Source organism: Hylaeus anthracinus, unplaced genomic scaffold, assembly GCF_026225885.1.
Source record: "Hylaeus anthracinus isolate JK02 unplaced genomic scaffold, UHH_iyHylAnth1.0_haploid 12001, whole genome shotgun sequence".
Lineage (NCBI taxonomy): Eukaryota > Metazoa > Arthropoda > Insecta > Hymenoptera > Colletidae > Hylaeus > Hylaeus anthracinus.
Window position 1 is genome coordinate 21,586,002 of NW_026534348.1, and position 20,355 is coordinate 21,606,356.

At 31.1% G+C, this 20,355-nt stretch overlaps 5 protein-coding genes across 11 annotated transcripts in view; 3 read left to right on the forward strand and 2 right to left on the reverse strand.

Moving 5' to 3' along the window:
- LOC128891250 (uncharacterized) overlaps positions 1–20,355 on the forward strand; it is a 256,897-nt gene that overhangs the window by 40,312 nt on the left and 196,230 nt on the right. The gene's annotated exons all lie outside the window — the stretch shown is intronic.
- LOC128891219 (caseinolytic peptidase B protein homolog) lies at positions 2,405–5,899 on the reverse strand. Its single transcript, XM_054150566.1, has 10 exons — positions 5,030–5,899; positions 4,904–4,956; positions 4,655–4,844; positions 4,234–4,484; positions 4,064–4,154; positions 3,781–3,988; positions 3,576–3,708; positions 3,284–3,496; positions 2,927–3,224; positions 2,405–2,847 (listed from the first exon to the last, which is right to left on the reverse strand). The coding sequence occupies exons 1-10, from the start codon at positions 5,409–5,411 to the stop codon at positions 2,702–2,704; spliced, it is 1,965 nt and encodes a 654-aa protein (XP_054006541.1). The 5' UTR covers positions 5,412–5,899; the 3' UTR covers positions 2,405–2,701.
- LOC128891205 (97 kDa heat shock protein) lies at positions 7,300–16,495 on the forward strand. Of its 2 annotated transcripts, XM_054150529.1 has the most exons (12): positions 7,300–7,615; positions 8,696–8,897; positions 9,311–9,667; positions 9,844–10,165; positions 10,269–10,524; positions 10,710–10,840; positions 10,907–11,169; positions 11,730–11,837; positions 13,465–13,590; positions 13,669–13,908; positions 14,092–14,382; positions 14,453–16,495. In XM_054150529.1, exons 1-12 carry the CDS (start codon positions 7,500–7,502, stop codon positions 14,633–14,635), a joined length of 2,595 nt encoding a protein of 864 aa, XP_054006504.1. In that variant the 5' UTR covers positions 7,300–7,499; the 3' UTR covers positions 14,636–16,495. The 2 variants fall into 2 exon arrangements, with proteins under 2 accessions (XP_054006504.1, XP_054006505.1); XM_054150530.1 differs by lacking the exon at positions 11,730–11,837 and having other exon boundaries at positions 7,303–7,615.
- Positions 16,515–17,731, reverse strand: LOC128891298 (vacuolar ATPase assembly integral membrane protein VMA21 homolog). Of its 2 annotated transcripts, XM_054150718.1 has the most exons (4): positions 17,582–17,731; positions 17,311–17,471; positions 17,120–17,225; positions 16,515–16,677 (listed from the first exon to the last, which is right to left on the reverse strand). In XM_054150718.1, exons 2-4 carry the CDS (start codon positions 17,323–17,325, stop codon positions 16,538–16,540), a joined length of 261 nt encoding a protein of 86 aa, XP_054006693.1. In that variant the 5' UTR covers positions 17,326–17,471; positions 17,582–17,731; the 3' UTR covers positions 16,515–16,537. The 2 variants fall into 2 exon arrangements, with proteins under 2 accessions (XP_054006693.1, XP_054006694.1); XM_054150719.1 differs by having other exon boundaries at positions 17,311–17,727.
- Positions 17,865–20,135, forward strand: LOC128891283 (ragulator complex protein LAMTOR1). Its single transcript, XM_054150701.1, has 5 exons — positions 17,865–18,046; positions 18,315–18,391; positions 18,487–18,576; positions 18,699–18,897; positions 19,207–20,135. Exons 1-5 carry the CDS (start codon positions 18,002–18,004, stop codon positions 19,294–19,296), a joined length of 501 nt encoding a protein of 166 aa, XP_054006676.1. The 5' UTR covers positions 17,865–18,001; the 3' UTR covers positions 19,297–20,135.

A 20,355-nucleotide genomic window follows, 5' to 3' on the forward strand; every position in this document is an offset into this window, starting at 1 on the left:
TCTCTCTCTCTCTCTCTCTCTCTCTCTCTCTCTCTCTCTCTCTCTCTTTCGCTTTCCTCTCTCTGTCTCTTTCTATGTTCGCGCTCGGCTGGTGCCGCTTGTAAACTTAGAATCGACACCTCGGCTGGTTAATTATACCTACATACATTGTATGTGTAACCAAATGTTTCGATCAGCTTCGAATCCGTCCAAAGTTTGAAGGCGTCGACGAAGTAGAAAGAGACAGTTTGATGAAGAAGAAAGAGAGACTGACAAGGGAACGGGCCCAGATATGACGCTAATTTTTTGACGAGCCTTTGCACAGTGGAAAACTGAAGCGAATGATATTCAGTTTTGGGGGCAGACGATTTATAGTTTACGAGATATTCAACATTGAATATCTCATAAACTATTATAAGCGATTCTGTCAATAGCGAATTCGGTGTGGTCAGTAAAGCATCAGCATAATAATTCCTCTGTCGCGAGTTTGAGTCCCGGTGAAACATTCTTACACTATTCTTTTTTTTCACTTTCTTTTAAAAATACATTCGTTAAATATGACTTATTTAGGTAATTATAGAGAACAGGTACATCCTCACCGATTTCGATGATTTTTGAATATGTTGTAGAAATCAACATTTTGAACAACTTTTTCCTATACGTATAACCGTCGCTCGGCCTTAGTTTCCGAGATATTTGCAAAATACCATTACTACTACTACAATGAATATTGCGTATAGAAACGCGTCCGTGACAGCGTGTGTGTAACCGTTGAGTCCTCGATTGTTTAGGCTCGGAATACACGTCCGCGTCTGTGAGTCTGTATGCGTTAGCTATCATTCGTCGGTCGGCTCGTGTTTCAATCTGTTTCGAACTCATTCATACATATCAAGTAGCGCATGATCTTTATTCGTACAGTAAAAAAATGGGGGTCCGGGGGCTAGCCACCGGTCGTGAGTTTGGGGGCGAAGCCCCCAACAACGTGTACTGCAGAAGGCTACGCGCTAGGCGGCAGCGTCAATGTCCTTCGATGCACGTCGAGTCACTTGTTCGCGTACAAGCGCGGCCGCCAGCGCGTAGCCTTCGCTACCGCGGCCGCTCCAACGGTCTACGCGCGCTCTGATTGGTCGGGGTTTTCGCTTAATATCTCCTTAACGAAGCCCCATCCGACATTTTTGCAAAGGAAATTGTTGTTCAGAATCGTCTCAGCTACCCCCCGTTTCCGGCTCCTCCCCGACTTTTGGGACAACCTGTATATACATATGCAAAAGTAAAATATATAAGCTCGGGCGCTTCATACTTTTAGTACGGTACTGAACCATGCTGAAAGGCATTTTTAGATTATCGGAATACCAGCAGCAGGAGAGACGACACCAGCGCTGTGGTGTGCTGTGGTGGAGAGCGTGAAACTGAAGCCATTGTGCAAGCGCATCAGTCTTCTCGATTTCATAACGACAACACCATTGTAATTTTATGAGGCGAGGAAACGACCTTTCGGGCTGATTTTTTTTTTTAACTGTTCCTTACAAAATTCCGTTGCAGGAGATACATACACATTTTGCAATTTCGCTTTCGAAACTTGCTAAAAATACGTTCAAAGACAAGAAATTTTTTTTTTTCAATTTTTTCCAAAAAACGCTTGACGAGACGATAGATTTACTTCCCCTGATTATGAAATGCATAATTATTATATGTTTTTTTCATTATTGTGCCTGAAAAACGGGAAAAACTATCTAGTAGTTCACCTACTTTCCGTTGGTGGCGCCAGTTTGTCTCCTGCGCACCCTTAAAAATAAAACCGCACGGACGCGTAACAGCAGGAAGTAACCTGACACCACCAACGGAGAGTAGGTGAACTACTAGATAGTTTCTTCCTTCGACCATATATACTTATAGACACGGCTTTAGATAAATGTTTTGCAATGATAAAATCATCTATGTGACGTCACATGAGAAAATCTTTTTTTCGTTACTTTGCTTCACTTCGATTCGTAGATTCATGTATACAGGCCGTGTCTGCGAGTATATGTATATGGTCCAAGCTTTGTCCAGTTTTTCAGGCACAATAATGAAAAAAAAAAACACAAGGGTGCGCAGGAGCCAGAGCCAAATTCCGAGTTGACTTCAGCGACAGTTGTGGAAATAATAGGAAGCTAGCAAACAAGGATAATCATAATTTGATTGAAAATAAAGAATCACTTATTTCCGTAAAAATCGAACGTTTCACTTCGTCGCTCGGTATGGTTTCTTTATCTTAACAAACATAAACATCCGTTTATTGGCGAAGGTTTCAATATACATGTTGAAACCTTAAAATTCTTAAGAACGAAAAAGCACTTTACTCGAAAAATTAATTGTTCAAAAGAAAAGCCCTAACTACAAAGAGAGAAAGAAATTATAAATGTGCAAATAGTATACATTCATCTTGTTTTAATATTATTTGACATTTTATTGTGTATATAATAATGAAAATATATTACAAACTCATATTCTGTTACGAGTCGCCAGATGAAAATACATCATTAGAAAGAGTACTTTTATTTTACAAAAAAAGTTTCACATTTAATGTGCTTACTTTTCTACAATGAATAACATATTGAACTGTGAATGGTTGTTTCTTTGTACTAAAATGAGCTCTTTGTATGTAGTATGAGATCAAGCTACAATACACGTTCTATGCTCAACAGTGGTGTATGTACATCCGAAATAATCATTGAGTATATTAAAACACAGAATTTACATTTTTTACCATGTTATCTGTTTCTGCAATGTCAACAAAATCCTTTACGCCTTTAGGCCGTACAGATAATGTTATGCGAGCACCGTTTTCATTCCATTTGACTTTGAGTAATACACAACATCCTTTTTCTATTTATAACAAAAAATATTACGAAATAACTCAAACAACTAAGTTATTATTATTATTATAAGATAGGAATACACGTACCAAGTTGTCCTCGTTCGTAAGCAGCAGCCAACTGATTAACAACGCGTCTTTCTACTTCATATTTGATAGAACGAGCACCATAATGAGTATCGTACCCATCTGCTAAAACTGACAGAACTTCCCTATCCCACTTCAACTCTATGAAATGCCTTTCTTTTGCGCGTACTGCCCAAGTATCTAATTCTTTGCCCACTAATTTTATAAGTTCGGACCGGGAAAATGGTAGAAAATAAACGATTTCATTTATTCTGCCTAAGAACTCGTCCCTTCGGAAATGAGTTTTCAATATGGGTCGTACCTGCGAGGTATTTAATGAAGTAAATTGCAATACATTTTCAAGAATAAATGAACACATACCACTTCATCCTTAAATTTACGGGATATTTCAATGTGTTCTGGGGCCTGATCCTCATCAGAATTTTTATCAAGTCTGAGATTTAAAAGACGTACGGCTTCTTCTCTAAGTTGTATTGCATGTTTAGCAATTACTTCGCTTGCTAAATTTGATGTCATTATAAAGGTTGCATTTTTACATTCAATAGTTTTTCCTTTGCCATCTGTTAGCCTTCCCTAAAAAGAATAAAAACTGATTATTAGCATGACGATTTTCAATGCAATATATAAATACACAATACCAAAAGTATAATACTTCATCAAAAAGTTGTAATAGAACTGTTAATACATCAGGATGAGCTTTGTCAACCTCATCGAATAATACAACAGCATTAGGACACTTCTTCAAAAGTTTCGTTAATTGACCACCATCATCGTGCCCCACATATCTAAACAAAATAATGAAATAAAAAAATATTTCACTATATAAATTATACATATATTATGTATATGATATAGACCCTGGTGGTGCTCCAATTAGTTTAGCAACTTCATGTTTTTCCTGATACTCTGACATATCCAATCGAATAAATCCATCTTTCTTATTTTTATGAATATATGCAGCTAATTGCTTAGCTAATTCCGTTTTTCCAATTCCCGACGAACCTAAGAAGAGAAATACCAATGGATGTTCTTCATCTATCCAACCATTCTCTTTTCTTCTGATTGCTGCAATTATATAAATTTTTGTATCATTTTAATTCATTTATATATCATTATTTTATCGAATAAAGTAAACCTTACTGGATGCAACAATTGATATTGCTCCTTCTTGTCCAACAATATGTTGTTTTAAGCGTTGTTCTATTGGAAATCTACGACGTTCTTCTATTTCCTGTATACAATATTTGGGAAAAATATGGATAAGAAATAATACTATGTAGAAGTCAAAGATGAACTTTAAACATTAGTACTTTTTCCTTCATTATTTCATCATATTTCAGAGCATGATTTGTAAGCATTTCTTTTAGTTCTTTGTCTCTAGCATATTCTACTGCACGATGACCAGACTCATTTTCTATTGTTGGATTTGCTCCTCCATCTAATAATGCTTTTATACAGGCTTTTGAATCTGCTAGTACAGCATAGTGCAATGGCGTGAAACCTTTGAAGCTAGCTCTACTATTCAAACGGTCAGAAAATTCTTCCTCCCTTATTATGAGTACTAAAAGTTTTGAAAAGATATGTATGCAATAATATGCAACCAATTAATTATACAATAACGTCTATAATGCAATGTATGATATATCATTTTTTATGCAACTTAGATAAGCGAATTTTTTAATTGTTGGGCTATTTAAACTTTTTAATTATACAATTAATTGCAAGCTATACCATCTAAAGAATTTATCCTTCTTTCTGCAGCGGTTTTATAAACATTGACAAATTCATCTCCTGCATTAACATCTGCACCTTTTTTTATTAATAGTTTGATTACTTCTACTCTTTCATTAATAGCAGCAACATGTAATGCTGTCCAACCTAATGTATGACGTGTATTTACATTAACACCATCTTTTAGAATCTATAAGCAAAAATGGTATTAATTATCGATCCATATAAAAAATAGTGTAATATATTTACCTTTTCTAATTCAGCAATATTGCCGTGTTGTACAGCTCGAAAGAACTGTTTTTCTGTAACAAGTAATCAATTCTTACAAACTGTTGTTTGTATATATATATAAAATGTAGCACGAAAAGTACATACCCTGTTTAAGATTTGGTGCTTCGCAAAGAGCTATAATTAATCCAAAACAACTTAGTATAAGTCCCAAATTTTTGTAATATTTTCCTCCATAGTTAATATCATATTTATTATATGCTACTTTTGTTTTCGTAAATAAAGAGCGAATTTGTTTTGAAGGAAAAATATCCAATTCATATAATGGATAAATATGTTTTTCTAATCTCCAACAAAGTTGCATATAACCTTTACTACTTTGATGGAGAATATTTTTGGTTTCACTAATTTTTCTAATATATATGTTTCTTAACAAAGTCTCTGAATTTTTAGCACTTTTTATACTTAAATAAAGTCGCAAATTACACAAACGTGCCATTTCATATGAATTTGACAGATACTTGTACATTTAAATCATGTGACATCTTCTTATAAATACAAAGCAATATTGCCTGTTAGCATGTAACTTATCGGTGCGTAAAATCATTGAATGACTGCCAATAGCTAATATAACGAATCACCCACATTAATTACACATTTTTCATTTTTGATACAGGCGGAGCGCTACCGTAATTCTTTTATTGAAGTCGGATGATATTAACGTCAGTCGGTAACCATTTGTCGTAGACGGATCTTAGATGCATTATATTATAGAAAGCTTGTCCACAATAAAGATATCCCCATAAAAAAACTTCAAAAAAGTAAAAAAAATTACGCCAAGTACATGAAAAAGTCTATGACAAAACGGAGTATTATCAAATAAATCACAAAAAAAAATAGAAGATCTCCAGAAAAAACTACAAGAAAGTAAAAAAAGATGTGAAATCGAAATAAACTGCAAGGTGCTTTCCATCAATGTATAACACAATGTAATAAAATAATTTTTGGAAAAAATATAACCGACTTAACAAAATATTAAAACTGAACTAAAAAGTATGAAATAATTTATATTTTTTTTTATATTAAATTATATTGAATAATATATGAAATTTCTATTTCCTTTATATTAAATTATATTAAATAACTTTTCTTGAGGCAATGCAAAATGACAAATTACTTACATTAAAAATTACTTACATTAAAAATGACCAAACTTGTTTTAACTTTCTGTCGGAGGAACAAAACATATGACCTTGAATTTTTGCTATCATTGTATGTATTAAAAGTAAAATAACATTATTTCGGCAAAAAAATCACGAGAGAATCTCATTTAGAGTACTTACGACAACATTTAACAAAATCAATATTGTTTAGAGGACAATAATCAATAAAGTATTATTTATATTATTTTAAGTAACATTTAAGAGTTATTCTGTTATTTTCTTCTATTTTCAGGTATATTTTATTGCATCATATATATATTTGATATTTAAAATAATACATTTTAAACATTTGAATTCAACATATATGTTGAAACTATAGTATAACTATACATATACTTATACAACTATACAACTATATATATATACTTTATACTATAAAACTAGTTTATATACAGGGATAGGATATTCAAGTAATTTATTCATTCATGTTGTAAATATTCAATGTACTCTTATAACATCTATTAAATGGATTGTCGAATACCAAATACATTTTTTTGTATTCGGTATGTGATTATTATTGATTACTTAATGATGGTATTCAGATTCACTAATAAAAGAAAGATACATCATTGTTACAAGTCATACAATGTGGCAATTCGTCGCAAACAAATATTTCTATAATCAATATGTAAGCCATGTACAGACCAAAGCCAAGGCAATCCAAAGGCACATGTGCTTGGATGTCGCGTACGCCAAGATCTGATAACATGTGCTTTCAATTGTCTTGGCTCTTTGACTCTTTGGTTAGTATACAGCTTTAGACTTTAGACAATTCGTATACGATTACGGCATTTGAAAATTCGTTTCACGATCGACATATTGGCGTGTAAACCAATCGTTTCCATTCGTGATGTTATACTATATATAAATTCGAAATTTCTAAAAAAGGAAAAAAAGGTAGTATATAGGAAAATAATAAGAACTCATCATTACGTTCCGCTTATTATTTACCGATCTGGTAATTTCCTTCTGGTGAATTCTGTTCGTATTGATCCGTTACTTTCGATCCTTCGAGAGAGAAAGTTGACGTTATTCACGAAGGAAGATTCCAATGGCGCATAATTCCAGAATGTTCCAGAGCAACCGACCGACCAATAGGAGTTGTGTAGCGCAGCGCCATGATTGGTGAATTTGCAGCAGCAGAAGTTAGCAGAAGGAAGTAAGAAGTAATCACAGTCACCGTGCGGAGGGCATTTCGTTCAGTCTATTGCGTGATTGAAGCTGGAATAGAAGGGGTATCGTGAATCCAACGTTCACGTTAGTTACAAAACGGTTACTGAGCACCTGGTGATCCGGTTATACATCGTTTCACGAGGATAAACATCGAATTTACGGTCTAAGATCGACGAATTTATTCAGTGTCGTAAAGAAAACGTCGAACCAGTCTATCAACCATGGCTGCTATGTCCGTAATCGGAATCGACTTCGGCAACGAGAGCTGTTATGTAGCCGTAGCACGCGCGGGAGGCATTGAAACTATAGCTAATGATTACAGTCTTCGGAGCACACCGTATGTTTTCTTTATTTAAGTAATCATTTTCTAATTGTTTGTCTACCATTACGAGATACCGGTGCGCACCGGCCCCTCGATTACTCGCCTGCTCTTGCGAGTCATCCGATGGAAATTTACGTGAAAAAAATGTAATACGGAATGAAAACATAAATGATTGATCGTAGCGTAAATCGAATGTAGAATTCGGTGGGGATTATTTCAGCACTGCCATTTATGTCTAAATCGTTTTGTCTATTTGGGTGTCGTGTTTAATGTCACATGACTAACAAGTACAACAAAAATTCACAAAATTTGATATGTTCCTTTAAGGCAAAGTCCTCTACCGATTTCATTCAGAACGTTTTTTTAGCAAACATTTTTTAGCCAATTTAACAGTATTCTATTTTTTGTACGAAGAACGAAGGATTTGTTAGGCGACTCCGATTAAAAATATTAAAAATTTTTAAATGTGATCTGTAATTTGTAGATTATTTACTGTAATTTTATATATTTAATTTTATTAACTATATTTGTTAGTAACATGTTAGGAATTCAGAGCTTTTGAGCTATTTATTTTTCTTGCATGATAGTATTGAATTATGCCAAATATATAAATGAAGAAATTAAAAATACCAAAATATTTTTTAGTTTTTGTAAGTTGTTAAAACATTAAAGATTATGGTATACATTATTACTCATTTTATTATTAATTATTTTGACATAAAATAGCTTCATTACTTTTAAAGCATTAATTTTAAAGCATTAAATGATATTGCAGAAATATGTTTTATACATTTTTGGTATATTTATTTATTTATGTCTTTGAATATTTTACTTTAGAGGATATTATGACAAAGATGTCTATGATTAATGAATAATTTTACCTTTAAATCTTTTTTAAACTATGTCAACTAAATTTGGCATGCATGTAGTTTTATAATGATCTAATTATTTTAGAAGTAATTCTTATTTACATAATATAGTAATTATCGATTTATACATGTTAAGCCAATAATAACAATACAAAATCAGTTTTGTGTATTTAGTTATATATTATATAAATAAAATATTAGAACTAATGAGAATGGTTGGTTTTAGATCATGCGTAGCATTCAGTGGAAAAAATCGAATTCTTGGTGTAGCAGCCAAGAATCAAATGGTAACTAATATGAAAAATACTATTCATGGGTTCAAAAGATTATTGGGTAGAAAGTACAATGATCCACAAGTACAGCGAGAGCTTCAGATGTTACCATTTAAGGTAACTCAGCAGGCAGATGGTGGAGGTATTGGTATACATGTAAGTTTTTGACATAGTTCTTATATTACTAATGTTTCTTAATGTTAAAGATTAAATACTAAGTAGTCATATATCACTATTTCAAACAATATGTAAAATAATCCTAATATTACATAATAAAAAATATGTAATTTTGTAAATATTCTGCATTCTCTTGATGTTATTTAGATCTCATTTGAGATATAATATGGTAATGCATTATGCTATTAATGTTCTTTTTAATGTGACTAAATTCAATATTAATCTGGGCATTTCGCCAGACTTCTCACATTTATGAAGACTCGTAACTTATTTATATCTCTTTAGAGCAGTTAAAACACGATGAATCATATAGCTTGTGATTTATAGATTGAAAATTGCAATAACTGCGATAATTATAATAGAAATTATTTACATTTGCTTATAAATTTTAGGTACAATATTTGGGAGAAGAACAGATTTTTACACCTGAACAAATAACTGCAATGTTATTTACAAAATTGAAAGATATATCCGAAGCTGCTCTTCAGACTGTTGTTAATGATTGTGTTATTTCTGTTCCTTCTTATTACACACAAGCTGAACGTCAGGCACTATTAGATGCTGCAAGAATTGCAGATTTAAATGTTCTTAGATTATTTAATGAAACAACAGCTACTGCTTTATGCTATGGCATTTACAAACAAGATTTGCCAGGGGCTGATGCACCTCCAAGAAATGTAGTCTTTGTCGATTGTGGATATGCTAGCTTACAAGTAAGCATTTGTACTTTTCACAAAGGCAAACTAAAGGTGAGTAACAATTTTAAATTAATTTAAATTAATGTGTAGTAATTATTTATAAAAATTTAAGTTGCTTTGTTAGAGAAAGAAATAATTCCTTTATGGTTATGGGAGTTCTCAAAAATATAAGGGTATCACCTTTTTTCATTGCATTAGATTACATATTTTGTAAATGTTATTTGCAGATGTTAGCAAGTGCAGCTGACAGTCAATTAGGTGGTAGAGATATAGATTCTATTTTAGCAGAACACTTCTGTAAGGAGTTTCGTTCACGTTACAATATTGATGTACACACTAATCCACGTGCATACTTAAGGTTATTAGCAGAGGTAGAAAAGCTGAAGAAACAAATGTCAGCCAATTCAACAACGCTTCCTCTTAATATCGAATGTTTCATGGATGACAAAGATGTGCATGGCGATATGAAACGTGCAGATATGGAAGCAATGTGCGTACATTTATTTAAACGCGTAGAATCAACATTACGGCAGTGTCTTGAAGATTCTAGTAAGTTTTAATTTTAATTAAATTTAATTAAAATTCTCATTGCAGATATGTCTTATATGTATGTAAAATAGTAAATCTTTTAACTGGTAATGTTTTTTTGTAGAATTGAAATTAGATGACATTCATTCGATTGAATTAGCGGGAGGTTCTACTCGCATTCCCGCTATTAAACGATTAGTGGAAGATGTCTTTGCCCGTACTGGATCTACAACACTGAATCAAGATGAAGCTGTTGCTCGTGGGTGCGCACTTCAGTGCGCAATGTTGAGCCCTGCAGTAAGAGTCCGTGATTTTGCAGTGACTGATATTCAACCCTATCCATTGAAATTAACATGGCATGCTACCCAAGGCGAAGAAGGGTACGTTTAATTTGCATTATATATATATCCTATGCTTAAGGGGGTCCTTGTTGACCGAAACATTAATCAGATTTAATCATTTTTTTTTAACCATTTGATAGATGTTTTTACTCAATAAGATAGTAACCCCCTTTAACTATATTTAAATAACATTCTTCTAAATTCTATGAAATTTACTATATTAGTGAAATGGAAATCTTTGGACACAATCATCCTGTACCATTCTCAAAGATGTTAACATTTTATCGATCGAGCCCATTTACGCTCACTGCCAGTTACAGTACACCGCCACCATCGTATCCTCAAACTCACATTGGTATGCATTTCCAGACTTTTTCTCTTATTATCTATATTATTTATTTATTTAATAAAATTTGTTTAGGTGTATTTTTAATAAAGAATGTAAAACCAACACCAGAAGGCGACTCTTCGAAAATAAAAGTAAAAGTAAGGGTGAATTTGAATGGAATTCTCACTATTGCTTCGGCATCACTCGTCGAAAAACGTGAACTTACACAACAAGAAAAAGAAGAAGAAGACAAACAGCAGCAACAACACCAGCAGAATAACATGGATGTTGATCATCAAGATAAAAAAGACAAGCCTGATCAAGAAGCACAAGCTAATGAACCACCAGCACCTGAGGTATGTGAATTCATAATTTCATTCTATTTAGAATAATAAAAACAAATACATTTTCGCGTACAATTGTTCTAAATTAACTTATATGCAGAAATGGGCACATTTGAATGATTTTATAATTGAAATATGTCCAATAAGCCGAATGTATGTATTCACTACTTAGAACAAACTATGATCTAAGGATATTGTATTCTGTAATGATCAAATATTGATACTTACTTCAAATACCGAATATACTTCGAATACTTCTCGAAATCCATGTTACGCATTCTTATTTATATAATATTTAATACTAGTAATATGTGCTTTATAATTTGTATATAAAAATATGTGAAATTTCTTCAATTCCTTCTTCGACTAAATAATAACACATGCTTCACTACTAAACTAATCTCATTCAAGAAGGGTCTAACACTTGAATAAAACTTAAGTTGCAACGAAATATTAATTAAACAACGTTTCTAGATTCATTCTATTTGGGAGAAATTTCTTTTTTTCAAAGTACAAAATTTATATGTTCATGAGTGTCTGGTGCATGACTATGTGAGTTTGTTGTGGTTTAGGTGAGCATGGATAAAACACGACGGAACTCAGATGCTGATGATGGTGGAAGAGGTGCGAGGGGTTGTGCCCCTTCCTACTCCTCCAGGATTCTCTCTTGGTTCAGCTCGGTACGCGACACACTATCATTACTTGGACCCATATGCATATGTTAACTGAAATATATGCAATGATTTCTGACTTTCGCCTTAGATCGTTGCATTGTTGTAATTCGTAATGGCTACACGAATATCTTTTTATGCGTAAAGGTGATATAGATTTTTTATTTCTTTCATCACGTCAGCATCGTCAGTCATTTGTTACAAGATCATTGCGGTCCTAGACAAATTCAAATATCCTGCATGATTATAATAATCACATACTGAAATTTGATTTTGCAAAACTTCCATATTTGATACCTGTTCCTCTTCTATTTAAGAAAAAAAAAAATATATATATATATATACACCTATACATATATCTATACACATCATTACGCAATGTGAAGGGATGATAATATAAAATAGTAGAACAACTACGTTATTTCTGTTATCTCATTCCTTGAAAAATTTAAATATTATTGTAAAGTGGTTAAACGTTAAAAACGTTAATGTACAAAGCAATTTGTGCATCACTTATGGAGGCTTGTTATTAATCGTAGTTCTTTTAGTGCATGCCATTTAGTTATATTCAGGGTTTTTAAGTCTGTATCGATTTCTTCTGCAAACTCGGCTAATTATAATGACATGGAGAAACTACTAAAATTAAAGTAGTTAATTCTAATCAGATAGAAACTGATATTTGAATGTATTCGTAGATACAAGAATATGCATAATTTGATTCTTTAATAACGTGTATTAATGCATATGGGTCCAAGGTACAGCTGTGTCACGCCGTGCTGTCTGTCTTTGCTCTGTTATTCTTTTCACTGGGTCGCAGAAGGAAAAGAGACAGTAATTTTTAGTAATGGAACAATTATCAATACCTCGAAATTGTGAAGGCAGGCAATGCGGTTCGGTTTTCGATTCGTGTGATACAAGACAATGATAATTTCGAGCATATATATGTTTCTAAATACTTTAAACTCGTAAGATCGGAGTACTTACGAATTGAAAACTGTTCGCATCAAAATATGCCCCACTTTTTCCTCCACTCATTTCTGGCATCACCTGACTTTCAATTTACCTACGTATGTTTTGTCTCTAATATTTCTTTTTGTCAATATGTGGCACTGTTACATTTTTTTTTATATATTATAGTTTGTAAGTCGTCATATTAACAACAACCAAATATTTTAAAGAAGTTCTTAATTCAAAGTGGATGTCTAAAACTGCAAAATTTAATTTGCTTTGCCTTTCAACATTGATCTCTTACTACATGGCATGTCATATAATAATTTTTTTATTTTACTTTTTTATTCTTCATTGCTTGAAGAAAATTTACATAACACAGTCATGGTAGAGTACATTTTTCTAAATGTTACAATTCAAAATTATTAGAAATACACGCACAATTGACAGTAAGAAATAAATTGTCGAGAACTTTATCTGAAATTTTTATATTTATTTTCTATTTAATAAACATTGCCAACAAAAGCAACCATGTAGTAAGGAGTTAAACGTCTTGTATATATGTTTCCCTCACCATTCATAAATAAGAAAAAGTATACACAAGTGAACTTTTTCTTAAAAAAAAAAGCTTACACTGATTAAAATAACACAAAATTACTCATTTGTATTACGTATATATTTTTTTTAGGAAGATGACAAGGGTGAGGAAGGTAAAGGTAAAAAGAAAATTCCCGTTCGTACTATTGAATTACCAGTTGAATCATATGGATGTGGACTCTCCCAACGCGACTTGAATGCCGCGTTAGAGAAAGAGGTATGTAATATTTATTGTTATACACATACACTCTCTAACATGATTTTTGTATATCAGTGTAAATTGTATCTTTTATAGTGCAAAATGATTGCTGAAGATAGACAAGAAAAAGAACGTGTTGATGCTCGCAACGCATTAGAAGAGTATGTTTATGATTTACGTGCTAAATTATCAGAAGAAGATCAATTAGCTACATTTATTACGGAAGCAGACAAAGAAGCACTTTGTCGTATATTAGATGAAACTGAAAATTGGTTATATGAAGAAGGAGAAGATTGTCAGCGACAAGTTTATTCAGAACGATTAACCCGCCTTCAAGTGAGTCACGCTTATCTTTTATCTAATATTTAATTAAGCATATTTTATCCTCGAAACTCCAAATCATGTCTTTTTTTATTATGATTTTTATTGTACTTTAACCCTTTGCACTCGGCGCCATTTTGAATTATAATTATTACGAAGTAAACCGTCAACTCAATATTGGATTGAATTTCTAATTAGTCACAAGGTGAACCAATAAAAGAAAGACGAATGGAATTCGAAGGCAGGAATCACGTTATGGATGAGTTAAAGGGATCGTTAATGGGAGTTAATATGGTAGTAGAAGGTATTAAAGCATCCAATGGAAAGGATGATAAATATTCCCACTTAACAGAGGAAGACGTAAAGAAGGTTGAAAAAGCTGTACAAGATAAGTGGCAGTGGCTTGAAGAAAAAAGATCACTTCTTGGAAGTACACCTCGTACGCAGCAACCACCAGTTACTGTAGCTCAAATACGTGCTGAGAAACAGGTACGTCGGTTACATTATACTTTGTTATTTACTAATTATATCATTCATACCTTTCGTTTTTGTTTCATAGGCATTTGATAATATTGTATTACCAATTCTAAATAAACCAAAACCTAAAGTCGAAGCTTCAAAAGAAGAGAAACCAGTAGATAATAAAACTGCTGATGATCAGAAGACCAAACAGAATAGTCAAGGTAATGGCCACCCTCAGGCCAATCAACAGCAACCTCAAGAAAAAATGGACGTTGAGTAACAGTCATCCCATTTTTTATGTTTTAATACTGCGAAATCTACCTTGATTAAAATAATGAAAATTATTTCATCATATAAGTCATCTTTATCATGTCACAAAAGCACCTGAAACGTTTTCGTTAGCACATGCGAATTGTTTGTTTCTTTTCTCTTCCTTTTACTGTTATTGATGTGATAAGTTGACATATTTAAGAACAAAGCGTCATTAATTTAAATATATTGAAAATTGAAGAATTTTTTGTAGACTACAATAAGCGGAGTATGTATGTGTTCACTTTACATTCAATTAATTTGACAAACATTATTTCATTTAAATAAATAGTAATATTTAAAAAAATGAATCCGTAATTAAGAGTACAAGCTAAAATTTCTCTATAAAGTATTATCATTTCTTGATGGTTTAGAATAAAGGAATAAATAATTTCTTTTTTCATAACTTGAACATTTTTCATTTCGTTTTTTATGAACAATGAACCATTAAACTTGTATGGTATTTGATTAAGTACCATATTAAATAGCATTTATAACGAAATATATAGTTCTGTTTTTTGGGAAATATATATACTTGCATCATTTCGTTAATATTTAATCAAAAAAATTCTTCAACTTTTAATACATTTTCGAGAAAATGTAAAACAAAATTTTGATCAGTGGAGCTCTTTGAAGAGATTTCTGATTTCATTGCCAGTAGAAAGATTTAATACTTTGCGCTCTATAATATTTAGGGCAAATGTTAAGTTAGAACTAATGACTAAATTAAAATGTGAAGTAGTTAATATCGCTGGCGATCTTATGTATTTAATAATACAATAAGCATTCATTCCAACATTTTCCCAGGCCGACAGCAAAATATTCTGTCACAAACTTTTGTTGCATTTACAATACTTAAATAAATTAATAATTTCATTAAAGAAATTTATTAAGCTTGTTCCAGGATTTGCTTTACAGTACCAACAGTGGCGTCTGTAACGGGACTACAAATTTGAATTATTATATATACATTTTATAATATTGTCAAATTTCGATGACATAAAATTTCTAAAAACAAAATTATAGTTAGATATATATCGTTGTACATAATACGTAGCCTTTCATAAAGGTAATGTTTCCCTGTTTTAATTATATCTCATGTCATACAATAGACATCATTTAAAGTGCATCAGCGTTCTAAGAAAAGTTTTTTTAAGTTCTTATAATTCTTTAAGGTACTGTTTCTTATCGGCATTAAATGAATGGTATTGTTACCTTGTATATTAATCGCAATTCATCTGTTACATTTATTCTACAAACAAAAAAAGAAGGAAAATTAAATACATCCCCCAATTAGTGTCATTAGAGTTGGGTTTGGTATTAATTGCATTTGAAATAGTTTTTCACATTACTTTCCGTCGATTCAAAATTATTCTCAAAGCTTCGTTAAGGAAGTACAAAAATCATCAGCCTAAAGTTATAAATATAAATTCGCCCCTAATCATTGTAGTACTGTGATCACAAAGTGCACTATATTGATTTATCTAGCTGGTATTATATATTGAGAGTCACTGTAGAACCTATCGCAAAATTCTTTGAATATAAAATAAAATACGCGATGAGATTCTATTCTACATAGATGTATGTATGTTACAAAGTTTGTGCTGTACAATATGTAAGTTTTGTGTGGGAATGTCTTTGCTTCTTTATTTAGCAATTATATTGCATTAACAGTACAGGTTTTTGCGTCAACTACATATTTCACAGTATTCAATAAAAAAGAAATATTACCTAACATTGACAAAGAAGTATGTGAATAGGAAAATGTAATGCAAAATAATGTAACATCCTTCTTTCGATAAGTGTACGCGAATAAATGTGTTATCAAGAAGGTGTACTTAATTACATACATGTGTGCAACACAAACAAAGGGTTAATCTCGCTTCGTTTGTGTCTTCGACTGATCATCGAAATATGCACGGTATATAAAGGCTCCCAGGGCCACGTGTAATACAATAATTGCAACTCCAGCTGAGTATACATTGCTTGGCACATGACTTAGTCTCAATAAACCTAAAATGTATAAAAATTTATTTCAATTTAAAATGTCCAAATAATTAGTTTAATAAATATATGTATATTTCAGTATAAAACATGCTAATCAATGGAAGGAATAATATATGATGTAATCTTTTCTGTAATTTATGTATGGTACATTCCAGTTCTCTAAGTATTACATCATTAATGTAAATGAAAGCCAGTAATTAATGGTCACTGGATTAAAGTATAAAAAATAGAAAGATGTAACTTTCAAATAGTAGGAAAAATTATTTACAATTAATTTTTGTGTAAATGTGTATATAAATCATTTTGTTCTTTAGAATTTTTCTTTTACTGATTATAAGTTTTGTATTTAATAGATACCGAATACTAAGATAAAATATAAGTTTTGATATGACAAAAATGTAATATGAAGAATTAAATATTCAGATAATAATATTGGTTACTTCCATACCATCAAATATAAAAATCTTGCTAGTAAAGAAGGATAAAACAGGTAAGGCTATTATTATCAAGCAATGAAATAATACTGTTTTGAAGACTTGTAACTCCGGCAATTGCTGAAAATGAATAACATGTTGAAAATCCTTGTAAAATGAATTACATAATATGCATTAACAATTAAATAAATAGAAAACAACGTACCTGTATATTTGACATGATTTAAGTAAAATTGATAACTTTATACAGTAATTTCAATCCTACTTCTGTACTTCTTGGTTATGATAAATATTAATGTTGTATATATGTAGTTATATATATATATATATATATACATTACATATTATTGTACATATTATTAATAACTGCGGAGTATAATTTAACACTCGTTAAATTAATGGATAAATTGCAAATGAGTAATATATGTAGCTTCTATAGCTATTTTAGAAAATCAACTTCTATTTTTGTACACTACCGTATTAAATAACATAGCACGTATGATTGCCTATAAATTTTATGTAATGTACGGTAGAAAATTAACAGTTTTATATTCAAGTAATTTAAATGATCATTATACAAAAAAATACAGTAAATTTCGTACACGGATGATGGGATTAGGAATATTTGAGGTTATGTTATTCGTTTTAGTACCCCATAAACCCGGCAGGAACGTCACATGTGCTTGTCATTTCTGATTGGAGTTTTCGTATCTGGTTTAAAAACGTTGTCACACTTCGTAGTATATTTTATTTATGGAAAGTGGCCAAAAAAGCATTGTTGGTAGGTCGGTACGTTCGCATCTGATTCATCCGATTGTTTACAGGAATGAGGATAAAACATAATACGTTGTAGCAATACGTGTTACTGGTTAAACAGTTTATCAGTCAATTGAAATATGGGATGTTGTTACAGTTTCTGTAAGGAGGACAGCGGGCCGCAGGTATTAAAATTGAGTAAAATTATTATAAGTGCTATTAATTGTTATTGTTTTGAAGCTTTAGCTTATCGCACGTTATTAAATATGTATTCCAAGCGTATGAATTTTTATCACGATCACGCCTATTTGAAAAATATAAATTTAAAATAACCAATAATTAAAGCTAGTTTTGTTTTATAAAAGTTCAAAAACTCTTATTATATTGTCTTTTTCTTACATTCGCAATTATTTGACCTTCGCAAGTAATGTTTTTTAAAAATTTTTCATGTAGAGTGGGGAAGTAAATGAAAGGACACATTTGTTGGTAGACCCTGTCAGTAATAGTACAAATATACCTGGAGTACACAGGTATGTTGTCATACTTTTTTACATGTACAAGTTTCTTATTACTTGTAATAATAGATAAGACTTTATAAAGCTTTTTTGCTTCTTTTTTCTTCCAGTGATGATTATGTTAATCAATATGCAAGTTCTGCACCCAAGAAGACAGACGAGCAAAGCGCGTTAAATAGAATTTTACACGAAACTGCAGCGTGAGTGTTTCTTTGTCTTTATTGGGTTTTATGTTTCTGTTGCATTTTTATATCTATTTTAACAATAGCATGACAAGACAAATACGATAGAAATAAATAATTGTTGTAAATTCTTCTCTCAGTAATGTAATAGATGTTGGAGCATTAGATTCGCATAATTTGGAACAGCATGAATATATGGATAGATCACGAGCCTATTCAAAACGCATAGAAACTGGAGGAGTTAAAGTCCCTGATAGCACATCTTGCTTACTCAAAGATATCCCCGCTCCAGAAAGGGTACTAGCAGCTGAACCAATTCCTGCTGGAAATCACGAGCTGGTAAATAATATTCTTATAGAAACATGTATCTAAGTATAAATGACTTCAGTTTGTTAATTCTAGAGAACAATCAAAGTATATACAATTTATTTGCTCTAGAAATTTAAAAAAGGAAAAAACAAGAAAAAGAATAATTAGGAGAAGGAAAGAAGCAACGAGAAGAATAAACAAATGTTACTTTAATTGTTCTTTAGGATTAACAAATAGAAATCATTTATATTACCAGATATCCTTTTTAATTGTTTATAATTCATATTTCATACTTATCTTTGATAGTTTATTAAATGATAATTTAAATTGTATTTACAGATTATTGATATGCTCAATAAAGCTGTGAGAGCACTAGAAGATGTAAAAGTTGAACACAAAGAGGACTTGGTAGTTCCTTTCTTATCGTGATCTTGTAGTATTTCCTCTGCAGGATTACACTTACATCCTGTTTGAGTGAAATCTTTCTACTACATGACATTAAAAAACATACATCTTCTCAAAATCAATTTTCAATAAGATATTCTAAACTTACTTGAACATGAAAATCAATTAAGAATTACAACACAGTGTACCATAGATCGAAGTTGAAATATCACTTCTTAATAACAACGTTACTGTATTTCCAAGAAAACAGATTATAATTAAAACAACTGAATTTGCTAATGCTTTCCGTAACTTATATATGATATTGTAAAAAATTAATCTATTATTATTACACTTTGCAATGTATATGTTGAACAAGTAACGCAAAGACTATTTTGTCACAATTTAAAAAATGTAATTCTATTATAGGTCTATAGATTTTTATGTACAGGTTTATTGAAAAATTAATTTTTATTAAACTAATAAAAATGTTTTCAGGTTTTTACTATTACTATATACAAATTTCTATCAATTTCTAATGAAGTGTTTAATATACACTAAACGTTAACAAAACTGGTTAGTTAAGAAACCGTTACAGTATCAGTAACCAATCAAAAATTGTTTAAATAATTTTCGTTAGTTACATTAAACTGTACTTTTTAATTATGATGCACATTTCAATGTTTATTATATTTACATTACTGAAAACTGCTTATATTAAATCAAGACTAAATATAAACTCTTGATTCATACATATAAGAATTTGTGATAATTATATTCCTATTAATTAACTCTATTAACTTTGTATTATTTAGTAATTATGAATGTTCTTATGAACACTTTATGTTTATCAAAATCTGTTAAATTATATCTTTCTAAAACTGTGTTAATTTAAATATATTTTTCATCCTTCATTCATTTATACACACTTTATTAAACTACACATTATTGATAAATATCGTATATTATTTTGTGAATAAACAAAAATGAAATGAAAAAGGTTATATAGGCAATAAATGATGACTAAGAATTATGTGAATCGTATTTGTTATGTTATTAACAAGAAATTACTGGAGTTGTAAAACCGAGCTAATTTGTTATAAC

Excerpts from the sequence above, each read along its gene's own strand:
- LOC128891219 (XM_054150566.1), bottom strand. The coding sequence starts at position 5,411 with ATGTACAAGTATCTGTCAAATTCATATGAAATGGCACGTTTGTGTAAT. Across the intron at positions 4,845-4,903 it reads ATATTGCTGAATTAGAAAAG|ATTCTAAAAGATGGTGTTAA; the intron begins GTAAATATATTA and ends TTTTGCTTATAG. Across the intron at positions 3,709-3,780 it reads CTAATTGGAGCACCACCAGG|ATATGTGGGGCACGATGATG; the intron begins GTCTATATCATA and ends TATTTTGTTTAG.
- LOC128891205 (XM_054150529.1), top strand. The coding sequence starts at position 7,500 with ATGGCTGCTATGTCCGTAATCGGAATCGACTTCGGCAACGAGAGCTGT. Across the intron at positions 9,668-9,843 it reads TTCACAAAGGCAAACTAAAG|ATGTTAGCAAGTGCAGCTGA; the intron begins GTGAGTAACAAT and ends TGTTATTTGCAG. Across the intron at positions 13,909-14,091 it reads AACGATTAACCCGCCTTCAA|TCACAAGGTGAACCAATAAA; the intron begins GTGAGTCACGCT and ends ATTTCTAATTAG.
- LOC128891298 (XM_054150718.1), bottom strand. Across the intron at positions 16,678-17,119 it reads CAAGATTTTTATATTTGATG|GTTTATTGAGACTAAGTCAT; the intron begins GTATGGAAGTAA and ends TATACATTTTAG.
- LOC128891283 (XM_054150701.1), top strand. The coding sequence starts at position 18,002 with ATGGGATGTTGTTACAGTTTCTGTAAGGAGGACAGCGGGCCGCAG. Across the intron at positions 18,047-18,314 it reads AGGAGGACAGCGGGCCGCAG|AGTGGGGAAGTAAATGAAAG; the intron begins GTATTAAAATTG and ends TTTTTCATGTAG. Across the intron at positions 18,392-18,486 it reads AATATACCTGGAGTACACAG|TGATGATTATGTTAATCAAT; the intron begins GTATGTTGTCAT and ends TTTTTCTTCCAG.